The following is a 19,408-nucleotide window of genomic DNA, read 5'->3' as shown; positions in this document are numbered from 1 at the left end:
ATCTCAACAACAAATATGGACCGTCCATTGTATCATTGGACGGTCGTGATCGGTATGCCCGCCGATATCTCCCGATGCGCGAGACGAGAGATTGCTGTCTCGTGTCGTCACCGCTCCGCTTTAAGATGACCGTGACGAGCATGGCGAAGCCCCGACGCCTAGGGTTTCCGATTTAGCTTTCTCTGCCCTTCGTTTCGACGACCTCCGATCCCTATCGGTCGTGCTCGCCATTTGCGGCTCAAACGCTGTCGTGGTCGAAAGGATTGGGTCAGTTCGATTCGCCTCTTCCCGTCTCCTCCTCCATGGGTCGTGCTTGGTCGTCGTTGCCTGGATCGTCTGATATGGTTATCTTTCTTGGTTCATGAGGCGTTGCTGTGAGGTTACCTGGATCATGTATGACTCGGTTTTTGAAACCAAACCTGGAGTTATGAGTAGATGAGTAGCACATATGAACTATAGCTTTTTAGAAGCCTATTATGCATTATATATCTAACTCTTTTTTTGGTTCAAACATTGTTCTCATTTAGAGCTTTTCAAGATAGTCTACACCAGTATCAAGAAATATTAGTAAGTTACCAATCTGTCACCTTGGGTTCACAGCACGGCAAAGTGTGGTTGTTCAAGAAATTTTGTTCGTAATTATTTTAGAAAAAGGAAACCTCTGGTTGCTACTTTCATATGCTAATTGCTTTTCTGATATCCTTAAAGTATAAGACCGTCACTGCAGACTGCTAGGAACATGCTAGACTTTGACCGGTGACATAATAGTATGTTTCTTAGAATTGTAGTTCAAACAATCTGTCCTGGTAGTTGCAAATGTTAAGCAATTTCTGTAATGTACTCGTCCCTGCCAATGAGATTAATAGCTAAAGCAAAGAATTTAGTCTCTTATTTATTTTTTATCAAAAGTGTTTTGTACTACATTATGTTTGTTGCACAAGCTTCCCTCGAATGAATGACATAGTCATATAGGCTATCAAAGACATGCAATGATCATCAGAGCAAACAAATTCCAAGTATGGTAAATGGCTTTTTGGCTATGTAAATTTAGTTTCAGTTGTTTGGGATGCAGGTATTAAGTGTTTTGCTGGCTTGTCAAAATGGATAGACAACCAAGCCCTGAAATAGATGGTGAGCTTTTTGATGAAATTTATGGGAAGGAATATGCTGGTCCTCTGCGATCAAAATCTGACTCTGCCACACCAAAAGGAGATACAAACAAGAGGCCCTTTTCTGGTAGTCAATCTGATGAGGAAGATGAGCCTCGAGATCCTAATGCTGTACCAACTGATTTTACGAGCAGAGAGGCGAAGGTTTGGGAGGCTAAAGCCAAGGCGACTGAAAGGAACTGGAAGAAAAGAAAAGATGAAGAAATGATATGCAAGATCTGTGGAGAGAGGGGTCATTTTACTCAGGTATGTATGCATATGTGCCGTTGGAAGCATATCCGTTCGACCACATGGCTGTAAGGGAACCCAACTGCTGAACACGGTTCTTAGATTTATCATATGATGTTCTGCAGAATAGAAATCTTAGATTTATTGTATGATGTTAGACCTAAATTTTAGTTTATTTAAGAAACATATCTACATACTGTTTATGTTGAGCATAGGCATATAAAACCGAGTGTTCTGCAACTTGGATATGCAGCAAGGACACTCATCTTTAGGTAAATCTAGTATTGTTTATGAGACAATATTGTAAGAAATCCCATCCATAAGAAGGTAAGCGTTGGTGTAGGTGAGATCATGGTGAAGGTGACCTCTTATTGCACAGGCACTTTTTTATAGAAGCACCAAGGAAATTTGGTTGATGATGTGCTCTTCATGCCGGTTTGTGAAAAAGTTAATCGTGAATTAGTTAATGGCTTGGCTACTTTAAAAGAGTTGGTCTAGGTTCTCCTTAGATCCATAGTTTGGATAAATGGGTTTTCTAGATTCACAGTGAATATGAGACTCTGATGAAGTATTAACAATATTTCTTGGCTTATTATCTTCAAATTTTCTTTGTTTCATGTTTTACTTAGTTTGCCGCTTGAGTCTCTCTGAATGATGCTATGGAAAATGTGTTAAAACTGTAGAAATGTTTATGAAAATCAGCCAAACACTTTTGTAGATTCTCTGTCAATACAGTAATTATGTACTGTAGCTTACTGGTGATTACAGAAGGACCAACTGTATAGTACTGTAGCATCAATATTATGTGGGAAAATTCAGGAGGATCAATTGATCTAGGACACATGACACGATATTGCAAAGAAAATGGTTTTTTTTTTGTTCTCTCTAGTGATATTCACTGGGTTATTACCAAATGTATTTTTCTTATTGGAATAACAGTAAAAGACAAAATTTGGGATGGCCAGTTTAGATTGTATGAATTGGTAAAAGAAACAACAGGAAGTTTGATTCTGTATGGATATATAAATATGTTATTGGAGTTTTTTTCTTTTTTTTATTATTATCCATTAAAGGTGACAAGGTTTTTTAAAGATACTGCTAGATTTTTTATCTTTGTAATGGATTCTTTTAGTTATTTTGCATGGTATGTTACAGCTTCATAAAGGTTGAGATTGCTAGGTGCATGTGCTTTTCATACTCGAGAGTAGAGTCTGCTATCACCTCAACTTTATTTTTTATAACCTCTTAGAATAGCTAGACCTTCTGCTTGTCTGTCCTACCCGTTTGTTTCTGTTGCAGGGATGCCCATCTACTCTTGGAGCAAATCGTAAATCCACAGATTTTTTTGAAAGAGTTCCAGCAAGAGACAAGAATGTGAGAGCTCTTTTCTCTGATAAGGTGATAAATCAAATTGAAAAGGATATTGGTTGTAAGATAAAAATGGATGAGAAGTTTCTGTTTGTCAGTGGAAGGGATAGATTAGTTTTGGCAAAAGGTGTAGATGCTGTGCATAAAGTGATTCAGGATGGTAAGGATAGAAAGAGAAGTCCAAGTAATTCAAACAGATATGACTCCAGATCACTTGATGGAAGTCCCAAAGGTTCTCAATTAAGACGCTCTGAATCTCAGAGATCTCATTCTAGTCCTAGAAGCACGTCGCGCATCCCAGGCAGGGGTTTTAACCAGGAAAGGCCCGCAAATGATAATGTACGTCAAGAGCTGCGTAAAATGTCTAGGGGCTCTCCACGAGGTAGGGCCTTAAGTGAAACTTCTACTGTCGATCAACAGTTTGGGGCTTGGCATATAGTTTCCTATCTGCTAGTTTTTTTGTCTTTAATCTGATGGCCCTAGAAAAAACCACCCTATTTTTCATCAAGAAGTGATTGTCTATTTGTCCTTGTGGAGCAAGAGGTAAGTTCAACCTTTATGAGTCCGATTATGAAGTGATTTTCTGCATGGTTCTGGGTCAGACTGATTTATTGAGTGCAAATAGGTATATCAAAAGAATATCCAGACTTTGTGGTTTAGCTAGGCCCAATGTTTCTGCATCTTTCTGGCATCATTCCTTCCTTTAAACATCATGTAGACTCCAGTTAAAGCATTAATCTACGTTAGACATCTGGATTTATAGTCTGGAATAGCTTACATGTTCTTCATATACGAAGCTTACTTTAATGGAGGAGGAAAAGGCCATCCAGCACCATCAAAATCTCCTCTCCACTCGACTTCTGGTCGTGATGCATTTAAGTCATATGATGGACGCAATCATCATACTTCAATGCATGACCACAGCTGGGATATTGAGAGACAGAGAATGGATTCCCACTCTGAGCATAAGTTTGACTTTTCTAACTACCCTCAATACTTAGAAGAACTTGAATCAGAATTTAAGAAGGAGATTATGGAGATTGGAAGGATACATGATCAGGAAGAGGATGAAGAGAATTACAAGCACCGTGAGGTATAGTCTTAACTTTATATTTTGCTATGCAACAGATAGAAACCTCTTTGATGTTGTTTTTATTGTTAAGTGAAGATCCTTAGAACCTAAGTGGTGTCTTTGTCATTAGTAAATAAAATTATACTCCTGATGAATGTGAATATTCCTTTGAGCACTCCTTTAGCTTTAATTTGCATTGCTCATGGATGGTTACCTTCATGTCATTAGTTTACTTTGACAATGCCACTATATGCTTGTAGAGTTTATCCATGAATAATTACTTCTCTAGAAATGCTAGGATACTACAAACATGTCATACATGTTCACAACTGTTCCATAACATGATAGTTGGAAATTTTAACCCATCTCCATTTATTAAATGCTATTTAAACTTGTCTATTGCACTAAATAAATGATGTGAATTTTTTCTTTCCTTTTTCTGTCATGCTATGTTTAAACTCCTAATGCATGTAGAAAGATTTTTTAACTACGGAAGTAGCTATCAGCTTGTTCTTTATAGTTTTCTCAGGTGTTGTCAGTGAGCACGTGCTGCTAAGAATTGCTATTTGTTTTTTTAATTATTTTGCCATATGTCAGAAGATTAGCTGTTGAAAGTACTTATGCAGCAATTGGTCCCTCAGGTTCAGCATTGAACATTTTGCAACATTGGGTTAATAGAAAGGTCATGACTGATTTCTATATTGCATCTTTCAGCTGAAACTGACTGAAAATCAGAGCTTGGTAATAGGATCAAGAAAAGAGTTAAACAGTTCAAAAACCAGACAATTTTTTCTTCTCTTCATATCACCAATAAATATGTTTTTGTTATATTGCATATATTCATGTGAATTCAAAGAATTTGTGCCAGACCAGTATATATTTAGTACATACCAGCATACCAACACATGGACTTATGAACCATGCTCCAATTTTCACATCTTTTTAATTTTTTTATATGAACCATAACTCTCAGCTGAGGTCCAATATTTCACTTTTAATATGAATGGTCTGAGATGAGCAAGGTCCTTAAATACTTAGAGAGGACCCTAACTATCCCCATGAACCTTAGGAAAAAAATCTTATATTTTAAGTTGAGATTGGATGTTCAAAATAAATATATAAAATTTTACTGGTCATAACATTTTTTTTGTTTGTTGATACTTTTTTTATTGTTTGGATTTATTTTTTTTAGTCAACCTGGTTCCAAATCTTTAGGCTGATCTCACTCATGTGAACCTTACCGGAAAGATGAGAAAAATTGACATTTCAGTGGAATGTACAAATTTTGATTTTCAGTTTACTTCGATACGTGATGAAGTCGATTTTACGCTAATGCTTAATAGAATTTTAATTAACTTAATACTTTTTTGTTATTTTCTCAACTAATTCTTTCTCTGTGCTCAATATCTAAGTTGGAGACAACTCACTTTATTAAAAAAAGTTGCCCTGGGTTTACAGCCTGTAGGCTTATGTTGCATAATCTGTCTATTATGAGCATTCTTTCTTTTTTTATATAAATTTGAGTGATTTTGGATTTTCAGGTCTGTTAATAGAATTTAGGGTGCAATGACTGGATACTGTTATCTTTGTGTTTGAACAGTTCCAAACAAAAAAATATGGGTCTAGAAAAAGCTAGACTTAGGTTAACATTAACTCTGATTAAGACATAAACTAGACTTACTAGGCTGCAACTAAATCCCACTGACTTGACACACTTGCATCATTTCCCTATGAATCTTGGTCTATTAGTCTTGTAGGCAACATTTTCTTTCATCTGTTGAAACATATGCTATATTCTACTTCAGTTTTGGAAAGTCAGCATTTTCTCCAGTTTATGCTCTTCCAGTTTCAATTGTGATGTATCTAAAATTGTGTTTGATCTTTCTCTATCTCTGAGAACAAGCTTGAAGCCTCGAACTGTTTTCACAAGTGCCTACAGGTTGTACCTTTGAATATTTCATTATTATGTATGGTGATAATTAAATATCCTATCAATCTGTTGGCCCTTCTAATTGATATAAACGCAAGTTACTCGAAGATGGGATTGCCCAAAGGGTTTTTCACCTTAAAGGATAAGAATGTAAAAGATCTTAAACATTTGTTTCCGAGGTTAGACTGGATTATTCACTTCCCATCTTGGTATGTGGAAGGTGGTCAACTATGGATTAGGTGTATCATTTGAAGCGATAGAGATGTGGAAAGTATCATATGGTTTTCAATTGTACATATTTTGGAAGGTTGTAGTGTGCTCTTGGCATAGAGACTAGGACTAATGTGGAACCAATTCCTAGTTTCAGCATTCTATCGCATGGTTGCATTTGGATATGCAAGCATTGTTCATTGCATAGGTGGTGCAGAGGTGTTACGTCTATTGTGCAGAGTGCTGATCAAATAAGGATCTCATGATTGGCTAGAAGATAATGTTTCTTGATTCAGTGGTCAACAGTGATATGATTTAACAGGAGCACTATTTAATCATTTTTAAGAACCACTTCTGTTAATTGGATTTTCAAAAGCTGTCTCAGTAAACATGGCCATGAGCATCAGGCTGTCTGTATAATATCAAAAACCTGGTGAACTGCTGGATCAAAATTCTTTTGTTTTCCTCTCTTTTCCCTTTTGTTGTATTCTCCCTGAAAAGGTAACCAGTCAACTACCACTGTATCTCAAATTATGTTCAACTTCCACATCTGCTGTTGAAGTCGTAGTTGCACAACATTCTTGACTAATGTTGTGAGTTTACCATGGGATGTTACAGATTGATGGGTCTCTTTTACACTATTGTTAATGGAGATACACAGCTGTTAATATTAGTGGTTTACGGTTTTGTAGTAGCCCTCTTCGTAACTTCTTTGTTGAGGTTAATCGACCGAATATAGATTTAGCACACATTATTTCCATGAATGCAGTGCATTAGACAGCTGAGGGAGGATTACATGAAGAAGCTGGCTATCATGAGGGGTATGCACAGGAAGCAGTGGAAAGAATTTCTTCAGCTTGATATCCAAAGGCGGCAACAAGCACGTCGGACTGCCTATAACCAACCATCTTTGGCTGAGTATGATCTGTCTACCAGGAATATGCAGTATCTTGGGTCTAGTTTACATATGGATTCCACAAATAGATACCAATACCCTGGTGAGAACTATTCAGCTCCAAGGCCACATGAGGCATATGGTGAATTACAGCGTCAGAGGCATGAAGATTTTGGGAATGTGTATGCTCGATACTAATCAGGATTGTATCTGGTGGTGAGTTGATCTTTTCTATTTGATTGTTTCAAAGTTGGAAAGGAAGTTAGAATCATGCTTTAACATTATTTTCAACGTGATACCTTTTGTCTATCTACCTTTGGAAGGACGAAGTTATTGTTTTGGCTCTAGCTTGTGAGGTAAGTGCTCGGGTCAGAATATTGACCGGCTCTCAAATTGGAAAGCTTCTGTTAGATGTCAGTGCATGCAAAATTGATGATGTCCGACACTTAAAGAGTTATATGATGGATGTCGTTGGTTATCTGACTGTACTTTTGCCCTAATACTTTGTGGCCAAATTTTCAGGGTGCAATATGGAAATTCAAGTTAAAAAGATTGCTGATTCTGTGGTAAGCTTCCAGTCTCTTTATCTTTGAGGTTTAAGGAGCCACTGTTCTACAGTATTAACTGTTTCTGCAATATTCAGCAGTTTGCATTTCGGATACTTCAAGAAATGCATTTGCCTTGGAATGGAGGGTTCATCACATTGACATGAGATAGATATGTATCTTGCTGGTAGTGAGACTATCGTTGGATCTTTGATTAGGTGTAGTCTAATCAACACTTCTTTACTCATGTAGAGAAACTCTCTGAGTTGGTAATATTTTTTGGTACTAAGGAAAAGGTTATGTCGGCATGAAGTCATATAATACCAATAAAGGATGGAAATCAGGGCAGCCTGCAGTTGTCTTGCCTGGTATGGCTATTGTTTCGGATAATATGATCATGAACATGCTGTTTGTGATTTTTACATGGTGACTAGAGACATATGGGTGTATCATTTAGTTCACAGTTTTGGTGCCAACTGCTACAAAGTTGATGTGTTCATGGCACCTAACCTAGGTGCCCGTTAGGTACAGTTAGGTACATGCTATGCCTGCTGGATGTTAGTTTTATGTGGATGTGCAAGCTTACCAACAAAGGTTTACCTGCAATCAGTTTGGTTTGTGTTTGCCCCATTGTTTTTGCCACCAGATTCAGCCACAAGTGAGCCTTTTGATCAAAGTCTTTGGCTGCACATACATATGTCAATTTCTAATATCATAGATTGATTGTGGAGATTTCTGGGAGTATCATCTTATATTCCGTTAAAATTGTCAGTATTGATGCTGCTTTCTCTGTTTTTGGAGTCGACTGTGTTTTTATTCGGGTTCTGTCTTCTTTCATCGCTCATAGCTCATCAGATGGGCAGCAGATTTTGTACCCACGATAAACAGTGTTGGATTAATATAACCTTTTAAATTCCTGATGTGCTCATGTGCACTAGTCTTACTTGTAATGTCTGTGAACCACTTAGCAGTGACTTGAGCCCCCAGGATGAATAATTTATAGACAGTATTTTCTGCGTATTTAATTTCATGTTATTTCTTTTCTTTACATTTGTTGTTCAATATTTATTATTTTTTATATCGTTCTACCCTTTTTTTCACATATTCTGAAATGTTTTATTCATCCCTTAAAGCTTCTTCAATGTATCGAACATGTTGTGAATTCACAATTTAACTGAATGCTTTGTACTTGTAAAATACAGATGCTGGTAAAGATCTTTGATACTTGATACCTTTGTTACAAAAGACTACTACTACATCATCAAGGTTTGGTATCTTTCAACCATTCTAAAAGCATATGCATTGCACTTAAAAAAGTTTGGCTCGTCTCCAACCAAATGATATTGACATGCAATAGTCTGTAGATAAGGTCTCAAGAAAAGAGTTTGCATCCTTTCACAAGTCTTTCAACCATTGAATTCTAATATTTCAACCTATATATATAGTATATCCATTGTTTAGGAATTAGGCTCAAGCGGTTTTGGCACATATGCACCCAAACATCATGTAGATAGATCCAATTAAATGTGTTTGACACTTATAGTTCCAAATATTATATGATAATTCATATTAGGTCTCTGCCACATTAGGTAGGTGGTTGATTATTTGAATCAAAAATTTATGAGAGGGTTTGACTTGCATCATGCTTGAGCTATTCCTTTCCCATGTGATCCATCATCAAGTTCCGAAAATAATCTATTTATTTATATAGTAAGATTATATTCATTGGTCCTCCACCTTACTCATTTAATCAAAAGTCATAGTGTGATAATAATCACGATTGCAATCAGAGATTGACTCTTTTCCAATGACATGTGGGTTTACTTGAATTATATTATTGCATTCAATTTTTCCACTCCCATCATAAATGTAGAGATGATGTTAAGAATTGGATGTTTCCCAATTGAAAGCAAAAATATCCTTATCAATTTAACATTATTTCTAATACTATTATAAATATCATATTACATAATTATATAATATTCTTATGAATATAAGGAGTAGGAAAGATTAACTGATACTCCCATTTCTATTATTATTATTATTATTATTATTATTATTATTATTATTATTATTATTATATAATCAACAGAAAACCTCGGCCTCTTCGGCCCCCTTCGTTTTCCTTCGCGGTCGTCGTCAACATATGTTGGATTTATCCTGCTTTATACTATGCTCCTATGTGTTTCCATCTTCCGATGCTTCAGCTTCACCAACCCTCCGATTCTCGTCAGCAAAACCCTAAATCCGCTCTTATCCCCTTATCCGCAGGCTCTTTCTTGGTTGGACTCGATTGGAACTCTTGCTTGCTTGGGCTTGATGGTAAGGCCGTTGATATGCTTTGATTTGATCGTGTTTGATGGATTTTAGGTCGGATTTCGCAAAATCGGCGTTTTCTTGGCATGTAAAGTTTATTTTTTAATTTTCTTTTCCGAAAGCAGAAGAAAAAGAATCATGCAGTGGCTTCCGTAACTATGAAGAAGATCATTAGGTTTGCCTTGAAGAATCAGTAGCTGCATTTGGAGGTCGGTGGTTGTTTTATTGTGTTTTGGTTATCAGCTGAAAAAAGGCGGATTTTTGGTGGCAAATTTGATATCTTTGGAATTGTTTTGGTGGCAGGAAGATGGCCTTTCTGAAGTAAACCAAGTGTTCTCTCACAGTTGCCACAAATATATGGATATTTGGGCTGTGAATACTCCATGTTACTGAGATGATGGATGTTTTGGTATAGGCACTTCATATTTTATCAGAAAGGCACCAATTCTATGACTCGGCTATCATGGATAATAGCTCGTTGGTTGTTTTCTTCGATCAGATCCTTATCTACCTTTGGTTTCTTGTTTTCAGCTGATGATGGTGGATCCTTTGGTGGTGGACTTGATCTATTTTGAACTCTTTCTTGGTTGCAGGAAGATGGTTTTTCCGTTTCTTTTTTGAAGCAGACGAGTGTTCTCTTATAGTTACAGATGCTAGCAAACAGATAGATATTAGGCTGCGGATACTCAATATTAATGAGATGATGGATATTTTGGTACGCACACTTTATACTTGACCAGAAAACTGGAATTGGGGTCATCATGGATAAGAATAGTTCAAGAGAAAAAGAACTTGTTTTTGATTTAGAGGGCGGTGAGAATTCCGTGATAAGAGAACAGGAAGGATCAAAAGATACATGGTGTAGTGCCGGACAGGACAATGGAATGTTGAGTCGGGTGTGGAGTAGCTTCATCAGTATTGATGGGCCGATAAAAGGAGAAAGAGTAGTAAGGTTGGGGGATAGTGCATCTAGCTCTGTGGAGCTTCCTCTCATAGATGGGGAAGCCTTGGGGGATAGGAGTGTTGGACTAGAGGCAAAAATGGGCCTCTTGGAGAAGAAGGTTGGACTTGAGACAACAAAAAAGAAGGGGTGCAAGAAGCCACCGAAACCACCTCGGCCACCCAACTCTCCGCCTTTGGATGCAACCAACCAGAAGTTGATGAAGGAGATCTCAGAAATTGCAATGATGAAGCGAGCTAGGATCGAGCGGATGAAGAAAAAGGTGAAGGATGCCAATTCTGCGCGTATTAACGGCAACTTGTGGGCCTTGATTATCACCATTCTTTTCATCCTTGTTATAATGTGGCAAGGTACCTTGATTCCAGTTGACAGTGTGTTGGATTAGGAGTTGATATAATTTGATAATGCCATGGGGAGTAGATAACATATCATCAAACTTTATTAGAGTCTTGAATTTCACACTATATTGCATCTTCTACTAAGTAATGGATGGTTGGCCTCTGTTCCAACTTGGCAGTTCTCATCGAGTTGTCTATGTTACTTACACTACTTCCATTTACTGGAACTAAAAGTACACTGTTGACATGCCCATATTTAGAAGTTGCACATATCATGCACAAAAGTACATTTAACTTGCCGATATTTAGAAGTTCCATGTTAGTGTGAATTATTCATTTACATGCCTATTCACGTTGCACAATGTGAGAAAGAAACATCAATTTCCTAGTAACAAGTATTCCACTTTATAACAAGTGTTCAATGTTGAGCTCATGTTTGGTGTGGGTAACATTCACCAATCTTCTTCCAGGTTTGATTTAGTTCATGCTCCAGTCTGTTCTAAAACAGCGAAGCTTGATCTTGAGTTTTAGTTGTGTTGTTCTGTGCCGTTATCGGCAGAATGAAGCAGTTATTATTATAATTTATCAAGTATGAATGGTTTTAAAGATGGTAGTTTTAGAATCTTGTAGTGGAGATTTACATTCGTTGCAATGTTTTTGTGTATATAATATTACATGCATCACGCCATTCCCCAGTTGCATATCATATGATTGAGGTCTTAAAATGCCTTGTGCTTCGCATCTGATCACAACACTGATAGACAATTGCAATATGGTCATGGAATGGTGTGCTCAAGACACTGGCAAAGCATGACATGATCACATAAGGAACTAAGATACAGTGATCTTGATTGTAGAATCTTGTAGTGGAGATTTACATTCGTTGCAATGTTTTTGTGTATATAATATTACATGCATCACGCCATTCCCCAGTTGCATATCATATGATTGAGGTCTTAAAATGCCTTGTGCTTCGCATCTGATCACGACACTAATAGACAATTGCAATATGGTCATGGAATGGTGTGCTCAAGACACTGGCAAAGCATGACATGATCACATAAGGAACTAAGATACAGTTGATCTTGATTCTAGAATCTTGTAGTGGAGATTTACATTCGTTGCAATGTTTTTGTGTATATGATATTACATGCATCACACCATTCCCCAGTTGCATATCATATGACTGGGGTCTTAAAATGCCTTGTGCTTCGCATCTGATCACGACACTAATAGGCAATTGCAATATGGCCATGGAATGGTTTGCTCAAGACACTGGCAAAGCATGACATGATCACATAAGGAACTAAGATACAGCGATCTTGATTCTTGACAAGTGATTGTGATTCTCATTCATGTTACTTGGAGTTTGTGGCTTATTACTGATTAGACTGCAATTATTACTGCTTAGGCTTCCAATTTCATGTTTTTGTTTCTTCGCAGGAGTTCTTCCTAGCGGCAGCTCCAGTGGCAGATCCAATGGTCACCCCGAATCCTCCGTAGAAACAAGGGGCGGGTTGATTTCTATTCACTTCTACAAGAATGCATCAGGAAATACTCCTAAGGCATCCACCTCCATGTCTCCCAAGTATGCGCCTCGAATCCTTTAGTTTATTCGACTAAAATTTACTATGAGATGGCTTGGGAGTCTGTTTTCTGAAACCATTCTGTTGATAGTATTTCTTGGTGGAAGGCAGATTTCCGGCTTCTATGGAATGATGCTATTTTAGTTGATACAATGACAAGTTTTATTGCAACCATGTCATGATTAAAGTTTGATTCATACTCATGTCTTTTAATTCATACAATTGGAGAATGTCATGCTTCAATAATACTCCAATATTGATTGCTTGTGTTCGGCACAAGTGGATAACTACTGGTTTGCCCCAAACAATTGCACCAAATCATACAAAGTCATTTCATGTATGCAAGTTCATGATGTCAGTATCGTTTCTTGCTGCAGCGATGTCGAACCAGCGTCCGGGTATGATGAGCACAACAAAGCAACGAGGAATAGATCTGGAAGCTTGAGAGAGCGAAACCATGCAAATCCTTCGATGGGATGAGCTCGATCGATCATGTGTGCAGAGACCAACAGCTGAATGGTACGTCTCTTCCAATCTGCTCATGTATATACGAACATAGATAGTATTCCTGTACATGACCCTTCTGTGTTACTCCATCACGACTCCTAGTCTTTTGTCACACGGTTAACTGTGCCCGAGCCGTGTCCTTTACGTCACCAACTCACGAAACATCAATCGTCATGTCACCTCATGCAATCCCCTTAGAACTTAAAATGGAGAAGGAAAGCATATTACTGAGAAGCGTGCACTCAGATGTTCTGTTGCTCATTCAGATAATAACTCGAGATGACATCACTAGTAATTGAAATTGATACACTTTGCTTGCTTGCAACTCACTTTTTCTTTAATACCCACATCTGTAATATCCGCTTAAACTAGATGAGTACCCTTAATGACCTACATCAAGGAAGACCAGAGATTATTATTATTATTATTATTATTACAAGTCGATATCATCATTATCATTATCATCATCATTATTATTATCATCATTAATAATAATAATAATAATAATAAGATTATTAGTATCATTAAGATAAAGATTTTGTCCATCTATCTTATTTTCATCTTTTATTATTTACTAAACAAAAACCTCTTTTGAAGCATGTTTGTGATTACATATACATAAGTTATGCCTTCAGTAGAAAGGTTGATACTACAACAAACAAAGCATAAAATCACCTATGAGAGGGTTAATTACAGTTAGCTACCTTTAATATCTCAATCCATACATTTTAAAAAAATTATATTCATATCTTTATAAGTACGAAAATAAGATATTTTAGTTTATTTATTCTAATGATGTCGATTTTACTAATAAAAATATTTAAAAATTAAAAAAATTTAATATTTCAATTGATGACGTTTCAATTGATGGTGGCAGATAACGACATCGCTAGAGCTGGTTATTGTGGATGATGAAAACGATGACAAGAGGTGAGGGTCATTATGCATCTGCATCGATGTAGTTGATGAGTGACTTTTTCGTCGCTTTAAATCTACGTTGACGTCGATGTAGTTGCCACGTGATGAAAGGAACGCCGATGCAGATGTCAAGCAACACCACTCAACAATTGCATTGATGTCGATGCAAATACAGAGTAACATCGCTTAGCATCTACATCAACGATCCTTTTATCATTCGATAACTACGACGACGTTGATGCAAATGTTGATGAAATGATCCTTTCGTCAGTCGACATCTACAGATGCCGAGCGGCCCTAATGACATCAGTTTTACTAACGAAAACATAAAAACAAAAAGTAAAAAGATAATATTAACATTTCAATTAGTGGTGGCAAATAACGACATCGCTAGGGGTGGTTATTGTGGATGATGAAAACAATGACAAGAGGTGAAGGTCGTTATGCATCTACGTCGATGCAGTTGATGAGTGGCTCTTTCGTCACTCTATATTTATGTCGACATCAATGTAGTTGCTAAGCGACGAAAGGACCGTCGATGCATGTGTCAAGCAACATCACTTAGCAATTGCATCGACGTCGCTTAGCATCTACATCAACGACCTTTTTGTCACTCGACAACTACGTCGACGTTGATGCAGATGCCGAACGACCCTTTTGTCGCTTAACAATTACGTCGGCATTAACGTATATACAAAGTAGCCCTTATTTCTTATCGTCATTCTCTTTATCCACAATAACCACTTGCGACCCCCATTGATGGTACCATCCATCATTACCAATTGGAGCGTTAAATTTATCTTTTTTTTCTTTTGTTTTTATGTTTTCATTAGTAAAACTGACGACATTAGGATAAATGAACTTAGATGTTTTATTTTTATCACTATAAAGATATCAATATAAATTTTTAAAGTGTAGACATCAAGATACTAAAAGTAACTAATTATAAAAATTAATATATAATTTACCCCGGTAAGATTGACTATATTGCATGATGGCAATATAAGATAATCACAATACTATATGATAATATGATCTATACTTAGATGGAGAACAATTATAATCCAACTTGCATAATTGAAGTCATGCATAACACAATTAAACAAGTCAGATTGGTGACTATATATCTCTGCCACTCTGTCCTAAATTTCATCTTCGATTTTCTAAATCAAAGAAGTAACAATCATCTCATAAGACGATTCATTATTATGTCCAACACACCTATAAGAACGAACAAACTAGTGGTTCAGAAATCTAACATACATGAAGCCTCCACCAGTAACTTATTTATCAACTTTTGGATAAAGCAACACAAAATCTGTCTTGTCCTTGTGATATTATAATCCTACAAGTATACAATGTGATAAACAAGTCGCAAAGTCCACAAATTGGTGTAAGAAACCATAACAACAGTACTCGAAAATTATCTAAACCACACATTCAGTGTTTATGATCACATGCAACACAATACAACAATCATATAGACATGTTCACTAACAATCACAAAGTTAAGCACAGAACTGATAACTTGCTTTCACAGTATTAAAAAACAAATATTATTGTTGAGCATTCTGATGCTAAGTAGCAAACAGATATATGTTCTTTCATTTGGAAGAAAATATTCCAACAAATCAGCACTCAAGTCAACATCTATGTTCATGCAAAACCATTCTCCCAATACGATTATCATGATAATCAACAGGTGCGAGCATCAACCCCTTTTTTTGGCTTCTGAATCAAAGTTAAGCTGATTGTTTTGGAGAGCCAGCTCGAGGCCTCCAAAGCCCCAACCTATACTTGTGTGTATATTCAAGAATCAATTTCCTCTGCATCAAAGGTAAACATAAATTAGTGAAAATCATTAGAATTTATAAACAACCTAGTTGAAATTCAACTATGTACAAGAATATTCAGATAGTGGGAATTCCACTAACAAATGGTAACCAAAGTTCAATTTTTTTATTCTGCAGTGTCTTATTAACATCAGAATATTCAAGGTGGCAAACTAAAATAAGCACCTGCATGGGGCTTCCTAACTTCTGGTAGTGTTCCATCTATTTTGCTAATTGAATGTACATACAATTTCCGTAAACCACAACAGTCTCACTCGGGTCCACATTAGACAACTAAATTTTAAATTTAAGATTATCTCATCAGGATTAGACTAAAAAAACTCAAATTTTCTGCACTCAATCATGTAGCAGCACTATGACGGCAAATGCTTCTTGCATAGAGCGTACTTCATTCTATAAATATTAGGGACAAAAAAGACAAAACAATTGACCGACAACCCGAAATCTAATCTCTTCCCAGCAATTTCAGTTAGCCATTTAGCCCTTTAATGACAACATCGTCCAACATCTTGTACAGAAAGCCACCTCAACTCTTCTATGAACCAACTCTTCTACCACCTTTTGCTGCAATATAACTGATCAAGGCTACATGATTTCACACCTATGTATGGTCTTGGATTTACACATCCACGAATTCTGGTTTGCAGCCTGCATTAACTGAAAGTATCAAAGGAAAGTGCAGGACAACCAAGTTCAAGTTGTGATCTTCATGTCTGAAACTGTGAAAGCACAGGACAATTGCAGAAATCAAATCTACACCACAAACACAGTGCATGTGAGGTTATTCTTCTTGGACTTCCATAACTAACTAACTTTTTTAATTAGTAAAATTAAAATATTTAAATAAAAAATTATAAGATTCATTATTGTAAACTACATATAAAGACAGTCTTGACACAATGTTAAGATTGCTCCTTCGAAATTTGGGATAATATTATTCAAGTCACAGAAATTCCTTGAATATATTTTGTCTAGTATCATTTGATCTTAAATTCTAAATAAGTATAATGATTATTCTATATGGTTAAGAACAACATTTGATATACAGTATATGAATATATTTAAAATTCATATAGAACTTGTCTTAAGTGGACTATGCAATATGTATTTGCATCCATGAGTTAAGCACTATAGGTATAGTTGTGTTTGAAATTATCATCTAGAAAAAAAACTAAATCATGATATGAAATGATTATTCTATATGGTTAAGAACAACATTTGATATACAGTATATGAATATATTTAAAATTCATATAGAACTTGTCTTAAGTGGACTATGCAATATGTATTTGCATCCATGAGTTAAGCACTATAGGTATAGTTGTGTTTGACATTATCATCTAGAAAAAAAACTAAATCATGATATGAAATGTAGCAAAACAAATTATCAAGGTTAACCATAGTAAAAACACCCTGAAGTAATAGGCAATCTACTATAACATTTATGGAACAAATATCATGCTAGTTGCATAACTAAAAAACATGTTAGCATGTCTGACGTAGGTCACATGAGAAGTGTCTTAATTTCCATCAATATTCAACATTTCCCCTCATTGGAAGGGTCAGAATCAGAGGAATGCCGCTATAATAAACCTATAAGTATACATACAAAATATAATTTCTCACTTAAATATTAATGTTACAAACATGTACCTGTCAAATACAACTTAAGGAACTCATTGGTAAAAAGGTGCTCAAGTTTGGTATATTTTACAATATAAGAATAACACAAAGGAATATCATGATATTTGTCATTCAAAGATTATGCATAACAAAACAAAATATATAAGGCTTAACTCACAGATACAGATATAGTGCAGTTGATACAGATCTTAAACATATATGAAAAATAATCAAGTAAACACCATGCTTAACTTAGAAGAACTTTCAAATCAGAAGAATACTACACAAAATATATATAACATATACATAAAGAATCTGAAGGGTAAAAATTTTATTAGGAGCCATCCAAAGTTTAATAAAACACCACAACAGGATCCAAATTCCCTAATACCTATGTAATGCTACAAAAAACAATGCACATGAAATAAATTGAGATGAATAGAATCGTTTGAGTTAGCACAAGGAATACTCAAAAGATTGGTATAGATACAATATAACAAGGTTAATCATTACCAACAACAGTGCATAACTAATATAAGTGGAACAAACATGTCTAATCATATAGACAAAGGAGGAGGAAGTGTGCAACTAGCAATTACAGTGTGGCATTTGAAAAGTTGACTTTGTTTTCCTTCAAGTTGTTGCTTAACTCACACAAATATAGGTAGTTTGGGTATAGACCAAGTTGACTTCGGACTGCATCTCACTAATTTATTGTTTGAATTTGACAGTTTTTTTTTATAGTCATGATTCACCATTTATTTAATATTCATCATCCAATATTTTTGTAGTTGCCAATCCTAATAGAATCCACATATTCCACCTCAGAAGGGACCTCAACTGCACTATCGAATATGTCATGAAGCCTCTGCTGCAGCCCTGATGCCAACACATTGATTTCTTAGCTTTCCAATGTAAGGTAGCCCACAATATATTTTCCCAGTAACAAAATTAAAATTACCCATCGCTCTAGAAATCATCTCCTTCACTACAGAAAGAGTCAACGATACACAAAAGAGGGGCGCTTTGGACCCATCGTCACCACTAAACACCAAAGACAAAACATAGCATATAGCTATTTTAACAATAAAAACCCAAGCCACAACCTTTTTATGGAAGCAGATAGTCCTGGGATTCTAACTGTTAACAAAATTATGGTTTATAATCTTTAAACTGATTTTAGAAATGGCAATCCTCTCAGCCTATGGAAAGTAGAAACATCTACTCCATGAAGAACATTTTCAACCTAGCTGGCTTAACTCATTCAGCTGCAAACTACACAATTAGACACCTTTCTTGATGGGGCAATGAAATCCTGTAAAGCTCTTCCCACACTATCAATTTCCGTTTTGTAATTTACTAATAACACGATATTGCAGATAGAGACGGGAAAAAAAGGAATCGAGAACTACAATAAGAAACTTGAAAGAGAATAAGAGGAGATAAAGAGGCATTTACATGTTTGCAAGGGATGCCGAGCTTCTTGAGGCGAAGTGTTCGCGTAACGAGAAGCTTCTGCAAGTCCCCGATCTCGGCCTCCAGCTTTGCTATGTGCGCCTCCGCCCCCTTACCCACCGCCTTCAAGAACTCCGGGATTCCCACCTTGACTGCGCCGCCACCAGTCACCCAATCATCATCAGAACCCTAAACCCTAAACCATCGCGGCGGGCTCGGAGAGATCGTACCTTCGTAAACGGCCGGGTGGTATGGTCTGACAGCAGAAAGACGGTGGAGGAACAGCGGAGGAACGGCGGCAGCGCCGCCTCCCCCGCCAGCGACGAGCCGCATCCAGTACTTCGCCACCAGCGCCATTCTCAAGCGCCGCCTATTGCGGTCGAACCCGATGATGAGAAGTAACGGCTGGGTCTCCTCTTCGTCGAGAAATCGCT

General features: G+C 36.6%; 3 protein-coding genes across 11 annotated transcripts; 2 read left to right on the top strand and 1 right to left on the bottom strand.

Moving 5' to 3' along the window:
* The first annotated feature begins 91 nt into the window (after positions 1-91).
* LOC135674919 (uncharacterized) lies at positions 92-8,465 on the top strand. 7 transcript variants are annotated; one of them, XR_010513776.1, is made up of 7 exons: positions 94-267; positions 1,073-1,415; positions 2,697-3,147; positions 3,563-3,858; positions 6,747-7,088; positions 7,395-7,438; positions 7,519-8,465. XR_010513776.1 is itself a non-coding variant. In XM_065185210.1 (5 exons), exons 2-5 carry the CDS (start codon positions 1,101-1,103, stop codon positions 6,017-6,019), a joined length of 1,314 nt encoding a protein of 437 aa, XP_065041282.1. In that variant the 5' UTR covers positions 92-267; positions 1,073-1,100; the 3' UTR covers positions 6,020-6,890. The 7 variants fall into 7 exon arrangements, 3 of the variants coding, with proteins under 3 accessions (XP_065041282.1, XP_065041258.1, XP_065041265.1); XR_010513775.1 differs by having other exon boundaries at positions 7,516-8,465; XR_010513774.1 differs by having other exon boundaries at positions 6,747-7,438.
* Positions 8,466-9,543: 1,078 nt separating this feature from the next.
* LOC135585450 (uncharacterized) lies at positions 9,544-13,239 on the top strand. 3 transcript variants are annotated; one of them, XM_065185171.1, is made up of 6 exons: positions 9,544-9,739; positions 9,859-9,942; positions 10,037-10,171; positions 10,265-11,044; positions 12,476-12,620; positions 12,996-13,239. In XM_065185171.1, exons 4-6 carry the CDS (start codon positions 10,495-10,497, stop codon positions 13,096-13,098), a joined length of 798 nt encoding a protein of 265 aa, XP_065041243.1. In that variant the 5' UTR covers positions 9,544-9,739; positions 9,859-9,942; positions 10,037-10,171; positions 10,265-10,494; the 3' UTR covers positions 13,099-13,239. The 3 variants fall into 3 exon arrangements, with proteins under 3 accessions (XP_065041243.1, XP_065041248.1, XP_065041237.1); XM_065185176.1 differs by having other exon boundaries at positions 10,037-10,210; positions 10,327-11,044; XM_065185165.1 differs by having other exon boundaries at positions 10,037-10,214; positions 10,327-11,044.
* Positions 13,240-15,551: 2,312 nt separating this feature from the next.
* Positions 15,552-19,408, bottom strand: LOC135674895 (uncharacterized). The gene is made up of 3 exons (XM_065185154.1): positions 19,205-19,408; positions 18,978-19,126; positions 15,552-15,869 (listed from the first exon to the last, which is right to left on the bottom strand). Exons 1-3 carry the CDS (start codon positions 19,329-19,331, stop codon positions 15,786-15,788), a joined length of 360 nt encoding a protein of 119 aa, XP_065041226.1. The 5' UTR covers positions 19,332-19,408; the 3' UTR covers positions 15,552-15,785.

Source organism: Musa acuminata, chromosome BXJ1-1, assembly GCF_036884655.1.
Source record: "Musa acuminata AAA Group cultivar baxijiao chromosome BXJ1-1, Cavendish_Baxijiao_AAA, whole genome shotgun sequence".
Lineage (NCBI taxonomy): Eukaryota > Viridiplantae > Streptophyta > Magnoliopsida > Zingiberales > Musaceae > Musa > Musa acuminata.
The sequence above is the reverse complement of the archived record's forward strand: the minus strand, read 5'-3'. Positions and strand labels throughout refer to the sequence as shown.

Excerpts from the sequence above, each read along its gene's own strand:
- LOC135674919 (XM_065185186.1), top strand. The coding sequence starts at position 1,101 with ATGGATAGACAACCAAGCCCTGAAATAGATGGTGAGCTTTTTGATGAA. Across the intron at positions 3,148-3,562 it reads GTCTAGGGGCTCTCCACGAG|CTTACTTTAATGGAGGAGGA; the intron begins GTAGGGCCTTAA and ends TCATATACGAAG. Across the intron at positions 3,859-6,746 it reads AGAATTACAAGCACCGTGAG|TGCATTAGACAGCTGAGGGA; the intron begins GTATAGTCTTAA and ends CCATGAATGCAG.
- LOC135585450 (XM_065185171.1), top strand. The coding sequence starts at position 10,495 with ATGGATAAGAATAGTTCAAGAGAAAAAGAACTTGTTTTTGATTTAGAG. Across the intron at positions 11,045-12,475 it reads CCTTGTTATAATGTGGCAAG|GAGTTCTTCCTAGCGGCAGC; the intron begins GTACCTTGATTC and ends GTTTCTTCGCAG. Across the intron at positions 12,621-12,995 it reads TCCACCTCCATGTCTCCCAA|CGATGTCGAACCAGCGTCCG; the intron begins GTATGCGCCTCG and ends TTCTTGCTGCAG.
- LOC135674895 (XM_065185154.1), bottom strand. The coding sequence starts at position 19,331 with ATGGCGCTGGTGGCGAAGTACTGGATGCGGCTCGTCGCTGGCGGGGGA. Across the intron at positions 19,127-19,204 it reads CCACCCGGCCGTTTACGAAG|TCAAGGTGGGAATCCCGGAG; the intron begins GTACGATCTCTC and ends GTGGCGGCGCAG. Across the intron at positions 15,870-18,977 it reads TCGGCATCCCTTGCAAACAT|AGGAAATTGATTCTTGAATA; the intron begins GTAAATGCCTCT and ends CCTTTGATGCAG.